The sequence below is a fragment of the Quercus robur genome, chromosome 2 (assembly GCF_932294415.1).
Source record: "Quercus robur chromosome 2, dhQueRobu3.1, whole genome shotgun sequence".
Lineage (NCBI taxonomy): Eukaryota > Viridiplantae > Streptophyta > Magnoliopsida > Fagales > Fagaceae > Quercus > Quercus robur.
In genome coordinates, this window is record NC_065535.1 from 53025966 (window position 1) to 53042604 (window position 16639).

Sequence of the window (16639 nt, forward strand, 5' to 3'; positions counted from 1 at the left end):
AAATTATAAAAAATATTGAGGCATTGAAATTATTTTACTTTCTTCTTTTTTATATATATAGTCAAAATTAATTGTAATTTAGAATCTGCCTAACAATAGTTGGACACGAAATGCCTGTGGCTACATAAAACCAGTAGACTTTTTGCTCATCTGTATTGAATGATCTGCTTTAATTGGATTGCATTGTTTAACAAGTCTATTTTCGATTGCAATAGAGAAGTATTTTGAATTGTAAACATAGATATAATGAAACCTTGTGCATGATCTAATACGAATGCATGGATAAAAACTCAATAAAGGAGTTCCCTTGTTAATTCAACTGACAAATTCGACCAACTCAACGAAAGCAAGATCAAAAGAGAGTACAAAGTAGAAGAAAACAAAATTCATATATTAAAATTTGATAAGTACAAAATTTATTTGGGAGGGCTTGCTCGAACGATGAGGTCCAATATGATTTTCATTTGTTTGCTCCAACTTTATCCTTAACTGTATCACAAGCCCCTTGTGCCTTATCCTTCATCTGCTGGCCAGCCTGCAATATATAGAACTCCATATGTAAGCAATTAATTACTTGAGATCGAAGTATTTTGTTATGTTTGTATGTAATTTTCTAACTTAGTAAAAACTTTGTTGAACCTCTTGGCATGATTCCTTGGCAGATTGAGCAGCATTGCTCGCCTTGTCCGCCATGTTGCCCGCCTTTTCCTAAACCAAATAAGAACAACACATTATAATCAACATTTAAAATGTCAACGTGCATAGTGTTCATGCATGAAACATCCATCCATGCCTACGTAAATCCTTCTAGATGCAGTTTGCCTAAGAAGAACCGTATCATAGGCATATCTTGGACATATTGGCACTTAAGGCATATCTTGGAGTATCCCAGAGATATCCGGATACAAATATATGAGCTAAATTGGAGTATCTGTGCTTACTAGATGTATGCTACTATGCTAATAGATGTAAATAGGATGGATAGAAACTCACCTGAGCTTGGCCCTTGGCCTCGCCAGCTTGGTAACTTGCATTCTGGGATTTGTCCATCTTCAGTTTCTGCTTGGAACACAAATACTCACAATGTAATTCAGGCTCTGAAATTCAACTTGGGTGATTCTACAAACAAATGTGGGGCGAACTTTATAGGATTTTCAAACCAATCCACTAATTGACACGTTTATGTTTTCTCAAATATGCTCACAACATGTGTCATCAAATGACAGAAGTTTGGCATTTTAATTTGGCCTTATGACCAGGTGCTTCTTTTGATGATACGCATACTAATCATTTAATTCAAAGTTTGTTACTATTTTAGAGGGATATATATGAACTTGGCCTTGACACTACTTGCAATGAATTTGCTACTCTAGAGTCTAGACTGTCCTAGTGATATGGTTCACTTGAGAAATACGTATAAACTTCGCATTTTTTGAGTCATATGATGTGATGAAAATAAATAATAATAAAAAGAGCCCCTAAAAAATTCAGAAGCACATACGCTATGCATATTCTTGCTCTATCAAGTAGTAAGCAAAAATACTCATTATCAATCACACATTTGTGCAAATATTTCATGTCCAAATTTTACGTACAGATCTTAGTTCGCTCCATAGGTACGTAAAGGACCCCCTCATCAACTGGCATCACATGAAAGATTAATAGTAATCTTAAATGTTACCTCCACTTTCCGTGTCAGATTGTCCTTATAAATTGGGCCAAAATAGAGTCTTACATACTACATTGACCCAGTCTTAGGCCAGATGGGCTCAGGCCCAATCCATGGGCTTGATTGATTTGCACCCTTTAATAACTACGTTGTATTAATTTAATGCAGGTAAAATCGAAATTGATTAAAAGTCTTATAATGAGATGTGAATTATTTCCTATAGCCACAAACTTTTCTACTTCAATTTTACAAAACCTCTAATGTAGTAAATTCTTATTGGTTTGCATTTGGGCTCACCACTTACATAACTTTGTTACTTACTAATAGCCACTCGCCACAATTGCAATTTGTAAAAAACAAAATTGTAACTCTTGCATTCTCCTCCTTTTAAAAGATATAAAAAAAATTTATAGATCTGAAATTTAAAACAAAATATTTCATACCAAAAAAATTAGCCCAACAACAATAATTACCAATAGTAAAACTAAAAACAATTAAGCTCAATTAAATAATTTTACCAAAAACAAACAACCCAGCCCTTAAAAAATTTTAAACAAAATAATTTTTCCCTTACCAGAAAGGAGATGCACATATAAAAAAACAAAAAAAAAAAAAAAAAAAAAAAAAAAAAACCCTTTAGCAGTTAAGTACCAATGCTAGAGGCCAGAGCCATCGCACACAATTCTGTTTATTTATTAAATCACTAAAATCCTTAGACCCTTCAATCCCCTTTAAAGACACGGTTCTCTCTCTCTCTCTCTCTCTCTCTCTCTCTCTCTCTCTCTCTCTCTCTCTTCTTAGTTTATCGTTTCACCATAACATCTTTGCATCTAGTCTCACCTCTTGCTATTCTATTTCTAATTCTTTTGTTATTCTATTTGTTTTCCAAGTACATATAGGTAAGTCCAAATTAGTTTAATTTGCGTGTTGTGTGCAAGTTGGTAAATAAATCTACCAAATCCGTAGTCTTAATGGAGAGTTGCAAACTGACCTACTACTATATACATACAAAACCACAATAAATTCCTTTTCATCCATTTATCTTGTTTCTACAAACTCTTCGTTCTCAAGTCTGAAGGTATTTGTTCCTAGAAGATATTGGAAAGTCCAATTTTAACATAAATAGTTGTTAAAAGGTCAATTTGCATCTCTCTCTACTTTGTTCATTCACATGGGCAGTTGATAGCAACCCACCATAATTCCATAGCGTAAGTAAGACCAATTTACTAGGAGTTGAAAGTAAGCCATCTAATTTATGGCCTTGTCTTCTCTCTCTCTCCATGTGTGTGTGTGTGTGTGTGTGTGTGTGTGTGTGTGTGTGTGTGTGTGTGTGTGAAAGCTCTTATTGGAATGGACACTAAAAAATTGAGAAACATCGAAAGTATAGAGAATGATATATGTATCAGTATCATAAATAATATGATGTTGTGAATGAATACTTGAGAAGAGGTAATTTAGACATAATAACTCTCGTATTTCTTGATGAAGTTGTTTTATAACTCTAAGGATTCTTATACATGATAAAGTGATATCCTTAAAGGAATCAAAATGATGGTGTTGGTCAAACTTTGATTCTTTTAATGTTTTTTCCCCTTGAATAATCACGTCATTAATATGAATCAAACAAAAGCTAGCAAGGTCCATACCTTCTCGTTCTTTTGGTAAGGGAATTTGTTTCACATAAAGCTACATATATGGCTACTAGCTAATAAGTTATGAGTTTGAAACAAAAACATAACGATTCTTCTAAGACCACTACTTTTACCATAATTTGATGAAGTAGTCGACTATATGTGATGTACAATTACTTTCATATGAATTCATCATTTTTTCTCCACTAATCATGGTTGACCACTTCAAAGTTGTGTCCAAATGCTTTCTAAAAAAAAAATCCACAAAAAAAAAAATAAATAAATCAACTAGAATTATCTTGGTTTCTTCCATGAACCTTTGAATAGACCAATTAACTTCCAACGTATTTCCCTTGATAGCTCCCATCATGTTCAAGGCATATCTTCCTCTAAAATAACATAATTGAGGTTACTTTCTTGATGTTTATCTTTTTCTAATTAACATTAATGCATAAGATTAATTATTTATTTTTTTCTACATTTTTTTAAGATATATTTTAGAACATCTTAGTGGCACTAACTTGGTGGTAATACACACATGTTTTTGCCAAACTTATACCTGGTTTGAATCTTAACGCTGACCTAAACCATTACAATTTTATTGTTTTGAATTTGAAGTTTTATTTTTTTGCAGGGTCCATACGCAGAAAAGCCCACAAACCCAATCCCAAAAAAAAAAAAAAAAAGAAAAAAAAAATCCTTAACTTATCTCCAGAACTTCTTTCCTTCGATGTTGGTTATAAAGGACACAATTTCCCCACTCCGTGTGCCTTTCTCTTTGTTCACAGTCTCTGCCATCTCTTGCCTCTGAATCTCAGTAGGTCTCATCCTTTTCCTTCTTTTTTCCATCTAGCTTTTTATTATTTCTGTTTGGTCCCTTTATTGATAAATTGTTTTTAATTTTGTTTTGTTATTGGTTTCCTTTTGGCATCGCAGGGTTGCTAGGAACACAACACAGCAATTCTTCTATTATTCCTTTTGGTTCCTAGCATGTGAGAGAATAAGTAATTGTATATACTTAAACTATGAAACTTCTATGATTATCTATGTTGCGGTGTTGGTTAATGATTTTATCGATCCCCTCTTTGTGAAGCGTTTCATTATGTAATGCAAATTCATAAATTTTATTCCTAAATTATAAATAAGTAAATTTGTTTTGTAGTAAAAATAGTGTTATTTATTTATTTTTAGTGGGATGGGGTTGAAGATAAAGAATTTTAATTTATAATAGTCATATAGGTACACATTGTACCTAAGTTATCATTTTTTTATGGGCTTGTTATGAGTATCACCTTGAAGTACATTATTGGATTCATCATCATTAAATATTAACTTAAGTAAGAAGCTTTGTTTCTTTCTAAATCCTTATGTAAAATTCATTGTCCATGATTTATGAGTGAGAAAGATTCAAATTGCTTATTCATGATTTCTATAGTGTAAGTGAAGTGCTTGAAGTTATACAAAACTTATACATAATCAATGAAAGCGGATGGTTATGTATTAATATTTTTAATGCTTGATAATAATTATTAGCATTACTTACTGCTATGGTTTGAGTTACCCTTTATTTCTTTTTTTATGGAGAAGTTTATATCTTTTTTTAAAAATAATATATTGGTCCACATAATACAAAGAACAAAGGGAAAACTATGTTAGTTGATTTTAATGATGATGCTGGCAAGGATGGTAATAATATAATAGATAATGAATGTGATATGATACAAAAAGGCAGTAGCTAGTGATGCTACTCAAAATTTGGGAAAACACTAGAGCACTATTCTCGACAAAGGTATAGATCAATTGACGAATGCCCAAATAACTGGTTTGAAATTCAGTTCCCTAGATGATGGTGGAGAATTTTATAACACGTATGAAAATTTTACACCAAATTCATCTCCTCCGAAAAACGTTGCTAGAGGAAAGACTAATCCAGCTTGGGGTCATTGCAAGCCTTTAGAGTTAGACACAAATGGAAGAGGGCAATTGATGTGTTTGTACTGTAATAAAGTTTTTAAAGGTGGCGGTATTAACCGATTTAAAAAGAAAAAAAAAATTATATATATATATATATATATATATATATATATATATATCTTCGCATATGTGTTATAAAAAATAAAAACCTAATCAAAAGAAGATGGTGGCAGTGGTATATATATATATATATATCTTCGCATATGTGTTATAAAAAATAAAAACCTAATCAAAAGAAGATGGTGGCAGTGGCATAAAGTTATATGGTATTATGGTGATATGTACATGCTATTTGGATGTCAAACTTCAAAGCATTAAAAAAGTTATGCACAACAGCCTGTAGCAATAGCTTTGCTGGTTTTGAGAATTGTGAAAACTAAAAAGTGATGTGATGGTATGGCAGGGCGCATGCATTGCTGTAAAATAGCATATGATTGACTTTTCGGTTTGAGTAAAATAGCATATGATTGATATTGCTGTATAGTTTTCACCCAACATCACCAATCACACCAATAAAAAGAGAAATATACAGGTTCTCAATCTGAGAATACTCTAATATTGTCAATTAGAAAATAAAAGTGGAAACTGAAACAACTATTATTTGTTAATACACAAAAATTCCATTTCAAAATAAGTTTTACAAGTGAAAATAAACCTCATCATCAAAAGTACAATGTGCATTGGCTATTAGTCTCCAATTCAAATATCAATACATACAAGATTACAAACCTTGGAAAAGAAGATAATTTCCAGCCTTTATTCAAATAATATCTTCAAGCCCTTTAATTATAGTCATGGGCGTTCTCTTTATATATAGAGAGAGCCTAGGTTCCTGAAATCTTATGTATTTTACCATCTCCATTCACAAATGATATTATTATTATGAGGTCAACACCTATAATTGTGCAAAAGACTACTTTTTATTCATACAAATAAGCTAACCCACTGAAATAAAATTAAATAAATTATATTTCTAAATAAAATCAATCCGAATTTGCAAAAAAATTGGGTAACAAATTTATATATAGCATACCAAATAAAAATTTATCATTCCTTAAGCCGGAAGACATTGGTTGCAGCTTTGATTTTTCTCCAAAAAAATAGAGATGTTTTATCTGCCATGTACAATAAATAAATAAAATAAAATAATGTAGAAATTTCAACCCAAAAACCAAACCCACGAAAACAATGTTAATATAAATATGGAGATTAACTCAAATACTCAAAAGAAAATCAATTCTAAACATAACAAAAGAATAAGATAGAAAGAAAATCTCAGGCACATGTGAAATCAACTTTAATCTCTCTCTTTCTCTCTTTTTCTTAATCTATCGTGAGTCTTTTTTTTTTTAATTTTTTTTTTCAGCATGCCAATATATATATACACGATGGCTCACATATTCCTTACCAATGTGGCTAATTATCAAGCGGTATTTTCTATCCTTAATCAAAACATGTAATGTAAGTGGCCACTTACATTACATGTTTATTGAATTCGCAGATGTACGAAAAATCTTAGTACCAATGACAATGTGTATCACATTGGTATACCATAATTAGTCAGTGAACTACTAATGATCAGAATATATATTCTTATTTGCTATTTAATAGGCAAATTGAAAAGTGCTTGACTGTGAAGCAAGTTACACGTACAGTACATATCTGGGGAGCATGAGCCATGAGGGCGGTTCCAAGAGCCATTCCCCGGCAAGAACATCTGTACATTGCAATTAATAATTCCATTTTTTTATTTAATTTTTAATAAAGCGAAATGCAAAGAATAAAAACTGAATTTGGAAATTATCACAAAAAATCAACCATAAAACTAAATATATGAGTATTTAGTTCCCAAAGCATTGTTTTGTTTGGGAAGTATCGCAACGATAGAGATTAGATTATAATCATACAGTTAGAATAGTGTATGATGATGCCGAAAATCGTCAGTAAGTCACATAGTGCTCACGTGCTCAAAACAACACCTGCAAAATAAAGACAAAGAAAACCCTAGGAAAGTACCGGTGTGGTACCAGCCAAAAACCCTACGAAGATTAAGTTAGAGAACTTTCACCACTCTAGAGTGCTAGAATTGGGGGAATTATGCGTACCTTGATCTGTGAGGGTCTTGGGGGTTTTTATAGTAGCATGGGGTTGAGATTCGTTGCTTAGAAGATCTTTCCTTGTGGGAGAGATCTTTTTCAATTTGCATCTCTTATGGAATCTTTTCCTTATAGGATTCTCTTGATTAGGGTTAAGTGTGAGGCACAAGATATTTCCTTATATGCTTATGCGTGAAAGTCAAGTCATGTCAGCCTCGTCAAAAGGTTCGCTTATCCTCTTCAACTTCCCCCCATCAACTTCATATCCCGTCAATATATTCTAGTCGTCTCATTCAAATGTTTGTTGTCTTTAGGGTGTAGTTGTCAACTTTAAGGTGGAACCGTCGACTTTCATTCTATTGTTAGGCTATGAACGTGCAAGTGACGCTGACGAGTTCATTAGGATCGTCGCTTCCACCTAATATGGATGACTTTATCAAAACCAAAGAATTACCCTTATCATCTGCCGCCTACTCCATAGCCCCGTCGGCTTTAGCCAACGGGTTATGGAGTTCAATTCGTAGCTCTTTCCTTTTTACTATTTATTATTATTTTGTTTATTGAAAAAAAGAGAGGGCATTTATTGGTGATTCCTCGAGCAACCTTTATTAATTGCTTGGACACGTGGCTTAAATGGATTGGCTCTATTTCTGGATGAGGGTGTCGCTTCGTCTTCTGTGCACTTTTCATCCTATATATATCTCAGTTCCTTCCTCATTTTCTCCCATTTCATCATCGTTGAACTTCAGAGAGAGAGCTTGCTATTCTGAGAACTTCGCTCCCGTCATCTCACTAACTTCGTTGCCTTCGTTCTTTTGTTAAGACTGTCACCTTTCAACGAACCATCTACTTGGTAAGTCACCTTTTCCTTTCCTTCATTCTATCTTCCATTTTTTTTTGTTTTTCTAGTTGATAGTTTACCTCTTTTAGAGAGGCCGTCAACTTAGATACTTAGAATACCTCCGTCGCTTGTAAGTAAATAGATGTCTAGAGAAGCGACGAGTAAGCAGTCGTTAGTCCGTGAGGAAGTGGGCTACGACAAGGTCTTCCAGACAGGTAATGACCCCGAAGAGGGCCTTTCCTGGTCGTCAGAGAAGGAAACGTCAGCCAATTTTCTTGACGAGGAAGTGGAGAGTTGTGTTGGAAAAGGAGGTGAGGAAGAGGAGATAAATGAGGGAGAGGTTGAAGGTGATGATGGAGAAGAGGATGACAGGGATGAGGGTGATGTTGACAAGAGAACCCTTGAAGCTAGAAGTTCAGGAAGCCTTAGGAATGGGCATGCCCGTCAGTTTATCCTTCCTAAAATGTGGACCGTCAATGATTTCTTGCCGACGATAACAGGCAATATATTTAAGAATTTGAGGGATCGTTACCAGATCCCTGACCATATCCTGATCCGTCTCCCTGGGAAATTCGAGAAGTGCTACTCAAGGAAAACTGCGAATGTCAACATGTACGACGCTATGTTTGCGGCGGGACTAAGGTTGCCACTAACAGCGTTGCACCGTCAGTTGGCTAATTTTCTTGGATTATCCGTCAGCCAGATTGCTCCAAATGCTTGGAAGATCTTTATAGCGGCTGAGATTTTGTAGGGTCGTTTGAGTGGTGGGAAACGTCAGCTTTCGTTGGACGATTTTTTTTACTGCTATAGACCTCAACACATCGTCTCGTCCCAAGGAATATACCACTTTGCTGCACGGAAGAAAAGTTTAAGGCTCATGTCAGACATGCCTAACTCAAACAGGAACTGGAAAGGCAGATACTTCTTCGTTCAGGGGACGGATTGGATATATCGTCCAGAAGAGTGGGTTACAATGCCATATGGTTTTGACAATACTTGGGGTATTGTCAAGGATTTAGGTTTAGCACCATCAATTTTTACTTTAACTTTTCCCATTTATTTGTTAAGTGTTTTTGGCGTCATTTTCCTATTTCAGCTAGTGTTTATCCAAATATAACTGATGAGTAAGAGGCCTTCATCCGTCGGGTCCTTGAAATTCCATTTGAGCAACGGAAGTGTAGGGACTTGATCACCCTCGACACGCTACACGCATATTGTGGAGGTCCAGAACCGACGCCTAGCTCACGAACTAAACACTTATTCTCGTCGGCGTAAGTAATTTATTTTCTTCCATCATTTTTTCTTTTTGTCGTCTCTTGGTCTAATGCTCGTCATTTGTCCTTTGCAGAAATGGAGGTAGCCAAACAAAAAGCACAGGTGAAGGCAGCTGCTGCGCATAGCAAAGAGAAACAAAAAGCGAAGGGGAAGGAAGGGGCGTCCTCATCAACCCCTAAGGCCGTTGAAAAGGGGGTGCCTAAGAGGAAGGCTGACGAGAAGGACAATCGTCCTTCCAAGAAAGTCACTGTCACCCCCAGGGATAAACTCCCGAAGAAGCCGTCACCTCTCAAGCTGAGCCACGACACAGGCAAGGGATTAATGACGATGTCAGGCCCCACATCCCAGGGACTTGACTGTCGTCTTCTAACTCACAAGGACTACGCCGTTGAGATGGTTGAGTCAATCATCAAGGAGAAGGACGTGGACCTTTGTGCTGAGGAATTGACAAAGGAGCTGGGGGCGTCAGGCCTCTTTGACCTTGCTCGAGTACGTTTCTTTCTTTCTTTCTTTCTTTCTTTCTTTATTTCTTCAGTTATTTCTTACTCAATATGGCTGACAGTTGTTTTGCTTTGTAGGGACTGGTCCGTATGAAAGCACTGCAAGATAGGAGCGTCGCCCAAGAAGGGGTGATTGCTCGTCTTTGCAAACGCAACGGGACCTTGACCGACGAGCTAGAGCAGTACAAGGAAGCCCTTCGTACTCTTAATACGGAGGTGAATGAGCTAAGGGAGAAGCTGAAGAAGGTGGGTCGTCAGAAGAAGAAGGAGCAAGAAGCTAAGGCGACGGTAGAAAAAGAGTTGACGGCCCTTCTCGGGCAGGTGGAGACGGCCAAGGCTGACATCGTGAAGGAATTCAAGGCTTCACAACTATTTATTGATTCTTCCATAGTCTACTATGGTGATGGGTTTGAGGATTGCCTTAAACAGTTCAAATCCATCTACCCTCACTTTGATTTATCCAAGGTCCCTATGGACAACCCCTTGTCGTTAACTCCTGTTGGCGACACTATCTAGGAGGAAGTTGGCGACTCCACAGAGTCAGAATCTAATCCAAAAGATGATAGCATCATCCTTACTCAACCCACTATGGATCCTCCCGTCACTCCTTTGGTCCCGTCCACTGAGCCTCTAAACGTTGAGACTTTAGCTCAGGACGTTCAAGACAAAGACGACAAGAACCCTCTGGACGCCCCGGCCTCTTAGTTTTCTATTTTTTTTTTTTGAATTATTGTATATTTAGTCTATCTTTCAGACAATGTTAAATGCCCTTTTTTTTTGCCCCACAACCCCCACTTTTTTTTTTTTTTTTTGGTAATGACCTTATTTAATGTATGGTATGCTTTCTACATCCGTTGCTTTTAAGCATGTGTTGATCTTTACGTATATATATGTTTTGCTCATTCTTTGTGCTTAAATGTAAGATGACTTAGGATGAATCCGTCAGCCGTGACAAACACCCTTGTCCTGCTAACAATTTTAACAAACCCCAAAGGGATGAATTCGTCCATTCTTGGTCTTTGTGGACATGTTAGTTTTAAGGTATCCTAAACTCGTCCATTAGTGGACCTAGTAATGAATTCATCCATTTGTGGATTTAGTCACGAACTCATCCATCTATGAACTTAATAATATTGACTCATCCTCATGGGATGAACTCGTCAACTTATGGACTTAATCATGAACCGCATCCACTTGTAGACTTAACCATGAACCTGTCCACTTGTGGACTTAACCATGAACCCGTCCACTTATGGACTGGACAATATTGACTCATCCTTATAAAATGAACTCGTTCCATAGGATGAACTCGTCCATTTGTGGACTTAATTATGAATTTGTCCACTTGTGGACTTGATAATATTAGCTTGTCCTCATAAAATGAACTCATCCACTTGTGGACTTAACCATGAACTCGTCCACTTATGGACTTGATAATATTGACTTATCCCCATGGGATGGACTCATCCATTTGTGGATTGAATTATGAATTTTTCCACTTGTGGACTTAACAATATTGACTCATCCTCATGGGATGAACTCGTCCACTTGGACTTAACCATGAACGCGTTCACTTATGGATTTGATAATATCGACTTATCCCCATGGGATGGACTCGTCCATTTATGGATTTAATTATTGTCCACTTGTGGACTTAATAATATTGACTCATCCTTATGGGATGAACTCGTCCACTTGGACTTAATTATGGATCCGTCCACTTGTGGACTTAATAATAATATTAACTCATCCTCATGGGATGAACTCGTCCACTTATGAACTTAATCATGAATAAATGCGTAGAATAAACATGTAGAAGCAGATAAATACACCATTCATATCTGAATAAACTCCTCTTATTGTGATAAATGTATATGTAGAAAAATCATTCTTTAAAGAAAAAGACTTGCCCTTTGGGCTTAAAAAGTACTATGGCAAAAATTAACTAAAATAAATTGGAAAATGAGGAGTGTTGCTTTTCATGCTATCTTCTACTAGTAATACTTCTGGAGATGTTCAGCATTCCATGGGTGGTGCAACTTCTGTCCATCTAGCGTCTCCAAGTGATAGGTGTCTTTCCTCTACCATGACGTGATTCTATAGGGTCCCTCCCAGTTAGGGCCAAGCTTTCCCTGGGTAGGGTCTCTAGCGGCGCCCATTACCTTCCTCAAGACGAGGTCTCTAACCTTGAAGTCCCTATGTCTGACTCGGGAGTTGTAGTGCTTGGCCATGAGATCCTAGTATCGTGCGAGTCTTTGTTCAATTATCGCCCTGACTTCATCTAATAAATCAAGCTGTAGACGTATAGCCTCATCGTTCTTTTTTCCATCATGATTACCCATCCTGTAGCTCGTGAGTCCGACCTCTGCTGGGATGACTGCCTCGCTTCCATATCGAAATGATGTCTCCCCTGTAGGTGTTCTGGCCGTTGTTCTATACACCCATAGTATGTTTAGCAGCTCTTCTGGCCATACACCCTTTGCCCCCTCGAGTCAAGTCTTGATGATTTTAAGCAAGGTTCGATTTGTGACCTCAACCTGCCCATTGGCTTGAGGGTGGGCGGGGGAGGAGTAAAGGTTCTTGATTCCTAACTAGGAGCAAAAATTCCTAAAGGAGTCGTTGTCGAATTGTTTCCCGTTGTCTGAGACCAAGACTAAGGATCCCATACCTACAGATGATTTTTTTCCAAACGAAGCCTGTCGCGTTCTTTTTTGTTTTGGTGGCCAAGGCTTTAGCTTCTACCCATTTGGTGAAATAGTCTATGCCGACTATAAGGAACTTTAGTTGTCGCAACACTATCGAGAATGGTCTCATGATATCTAGTCCCCATTGAGCAAATGGCCACGAGGCTACCATTGGGGTGAGTTCTTCCGTCAGTTGTCTGATGACGTTACTGAATCTTTGGCATTTGTCGCAGGCTTTGACATAAGTCTGGGCATCCTTCTACATAGTAGGCCAGTAGTATCCAACTCGAATCAATTTATGTACCAACGACTGCGACCCTGAGTGGTTCCCGCAGATCCATTCGTGTACTTCTCTCATGACATAATCCGCTTCTTTGGGGCTTAAACACCTTTGGTACCGGTGGGAGAAGCCTCTCTTGTACAAGATGTCACTTATCAAGATGAATCGTGCCTCTTTGACCTTCAGCTTCCTTGCGGCTTCCTTACCGTCTGGTAGTGTGCCGTTTTTCAAGTAGGAGACTAATGGTGTCGCCCAATTGCTTTCAAAACCTATCTCCTGCACATGGATGGGATCTATTAATGGCAAAAGCTGGACGAAGGAAAGTACCTTGTTGCGGGTGATCATGTGTTCTGCTAATGTGGCCTTTGCAAGACGGTCGGCTTGCTTGTTCTCTACTCTGGGGATTTAAACAATCTTAGCTTGTAGATTGTCCACCCTTCTCTTTACTTGATCCAGGTACTTCTTCATCCTCTCGCCCTTGCATTCGTAATCACCTTTACTTGGTTTGTGAAGATTTGGGAATCGCAATGAATAACCACTCCCGCAGCTCCTGCTGCTTTAGCGAGATCTAGTCCTGCAACTAGAGCTTCGTACTTTGCTTCGTTATTGGTTGTAGGGAAGTTGAAATGAATTATGCATTCAATCTCGTCCCCTTCTGGAGAATGAGTAGAATGCCCACTCCACCAACATGTCTGTTAGAAGTTCTGTCCGTGAGTATACTCCACTGAGGATACTCTTCTGCCCCCTGGCCTTCCACGTTAGTGAAATCCATAATGAATTCGGCGACCACTTGCCCATTAATGGCAGTACGCATGTGGTACTGTATGTCAAATTCACTCAACTCTATGGCCCATAGTGCCATTCATCTTACGGCTTCAGGATAGCTCATTGCTCGCCGTAAGGGCTTGTCATTCAGAACGATTACCTTGTGGGCTTGGAAATATGGCTTGAGCTAGCGAGCTACTGTAACCAAAGAGAAGGCAAGTTTCTCCATCGGCGAGTACCTCTCCTCTGAGCCACAAAGTGCCCGGCTGGTGATGTACGCGGGATTTTGCACCTAGTCTTCTTCTCTGATCAAGGCTGCACTGACAATGGCCGGGGATACAACCAAGTAAAGGAACAATTATTCTCCGATTTTGAGGGACTTAGTAATGGCGGGGAAGAGAGGTAAGCCTTTAGATCCTCGAATGCCTGCTAACACTCGACCATCGACTCAAAAGATTTCTTCAACGTGCAGAAGAAAGGTAGGCACTTGTCCGTTGCCCTTGATTATCAGCAATTTTCAATCTAATGGCTTTTCGATCCAAGAAAGGGTGGCTTGTTGCTTAGGGGTTTCAACAAGCATAGAGAGAGAAAAATTTGTTTGAGTAGAGCTGTAAATATAAACCATTTTTAATCTTGTGTTAGTGTTCTCATTGAAGCTCTTAAAGCCTTCAAATATTTTTACAAAAATCACTTTTTGATCTCGTATTTTCTAATTTTGTTGTATTTTTGTGTTTGCAATGGTATAAGTAATGGGGTAGGTAACGACAGACTAACGATGTTAATCACATGTGGGTAAAATGTTAAATTTTAAATCACGGGTCAGTAAGTTAAATTCGGGCTAAACCACAGGTGATGGGTAATCTGTAATTTCCCCTTTTTTTTTTTCTTTTTTTCTTTTTTTTGTATAGTCAAAATTAATTGTAATTTAGAATCTGCCTAACAATAGTTGGACACGAAATGCCTGCGGCTACATAAAACCAGTACACTTTTTGCTCATCTGTATTGAATGATCTGCTTTAATTGGATTGCATTGTTTAACAAGTCCATTTTCGATTGCAATAGAGAAGTATTTTGAATTGTAAACATAGATATAATGAAACCTTGTGCATGATCTAATACGAATGCATGGATAAAAACTCAATAAAGGAGTTCCCTTGTTAATTCAATTGACAAATTCGACCAACTCAACGAAAGCAAGATCAAAAGAGAGTACAAAGTAGAAGAAAACAAAATTCATAAATTAAAATCTAATAAGTACAAAATTTATTTGGGAGGGCTTGCTCGAACGATGAGGTCCAATATGATTTTCATTTGTTTGCTCCAACTTTATCCTTAACTGCATCACAAGCCCCTTGTGCCTTATCCTTCATCTGCTGGCCAGCCTGCAATATATAGAACTCCATATGTAAGCAATTAACAATGATGTAGGGCAGTATTACTTGAGATCGAAGTATTTTGTTATGTTTGTATGTAATTTTCTAACTTAGTAAAAACTTAGTTGAACCTCTTGGCATGATTCCTTGGCAGATTGAGCAGCATTGCTCGCCTTGTCCGCGATGTTGCCTGCTTTTTCCTAAACCAAAAAAGAAGAACACATTATAATCAACATTTAAAATGTCAACGTGCATGGTGTTCATGCATGGAACATCCATCCATGCCTATGTAATCCTTTTAGATGCAGTTTCCCTAAGAAGAACCGTATCATAGGCGTATCTTGAACATATTGGCACTAAAAATAAAAAATCAGGGTACGCATACAGGAGTATCCCAGAGATATCCGGTACCGGATACAAATATATGAGCTAAACTAGAGTATCTGTGCTTACTAGATGTATGCTACTATGCTAATAGATGTAAATAGGATGGATAGAAACTCACCTGAGTTTGGCCCTTGGCCTCGCCAGCTTGGTAACTTGCATTCTGGGATTTGTCCATCTTCAGTCTCTGCTTGGAACACAAACACTCGCAATGTTATTCAGGCTCTAAAATTCAACTTGGGTGATTCTACAAACAAATGTGAGGCAAAATTTATAGGATTTTCAGACCAATCCACTAATTGACACGTTTATGTTTTCTCAAATATGCTCTCACATGTGTCATCATATGATGGAAGTTTGGCATTTTGATTTGGCCTTAGGACCAGGTGCTTCTTTTGATGATACGCACACTAATCATTCAATTCAAAGTTGGTTACGATTTTAGAGGGATATATATGAAGTTGGCCTTGACACTACTTGCAATGAATTTGCTACTCTAGAGTCTAGACTGTCCTAGTGATATAGTTCACTTGTGGTAAAATTTGTCAATTATTGAGAAATACATTTAAACTTCGCATTTGTTGAGTCATATGATGTGATAAAAATAAATAATAATAAAATGAGCCCCTAAAAAATTCATAGGTACGCACGCTATGCATATTCTTGCTCTATCAGGTAGTAAGCAAAAATACTCATTATCAATCACACATTTGTGCAAATATTTCATGTCCAGATTTATACAAATAATAATAAAATGAGCCCCTAAAAATTCATAAGTACGCACGCTATGCATATTCTTGCTCTATCAAGTAGTAAGCAAAAATACTCATTATCAATCACACATTTGTGCAAATATTTCTTGTCCAAATTTTATGTATAGATCTTAGTTTGCTCCATAGGTACGTGAAGGACCCCATCATCAATTGTCCTTATAAAAGTCTCTCATGCAAAGAAAAAACTTAGATGTCTACCCCGACTTTACCCCATGAACCTGACGACCCTGAAAACACCCACCTACAGAATAACTCACGTAAAAAGACTTATGCAGATGCGATACAAGATGCAAATATGCTAGAAGCACGGTATGGAGTGGGGGAAGAAGACTATGAAGCATTAGCCAACCAGGAAGAGAATGTTGCGTAGCAAACACAAAGTGCAGAAACCCAA

The 16639-nt window shown here is 37.2% G+C and overlaps 2 protein-coding genes across 2 annotated transcripts; both read right to left on the reverse strand.

Annotated features, from left to right (window-relative positions):
* Positions 1-410: 410 nt before the first annotated feature.
* On the reverse strand, positions 411-1096 carry LOC126706766 (stress-induced protein KIN2-like). The gene is made up of 3 exons (XM_050406317.1): positions 994-1096; positions 640-708; positions 411-535 (listed from the first exon to the last, which is right to left on the reverse strand). Exons 1-3 carry the CDS (start codon positions 1048-1050, stop codon positions 461-463), a joined length of 201 nt encoding a protein of 66 aa, XP_050262274.1. The 5' UTR covers positions 1051-1096; the 3' UTR covers positions 411-460.
* A 13756-nt stretch (positions 1097-14852) lies between these two features.
* Positions 14853-15650, reverse strand: LOC126706776 (stress-induced protein KIN2-like). The gene is made up of 3 exons (XM_050406328.1): positions 15594-15650; positions 15220-15288; positions 14853-15097 (listed from the first exon to the last, which is right to left on the reverse strand). The coding sequence occupies exons 1-3, from the start codon at positions 15648-15650 to the stop codon at positions 15023-15025; spliced, it is 201 nt and encodes a 66-aa protein (XP_050262285.1). The 3' UTR covers positions 14853-15022.
* Positions 15651-16639: the final 989 nt, after the last annotated feature.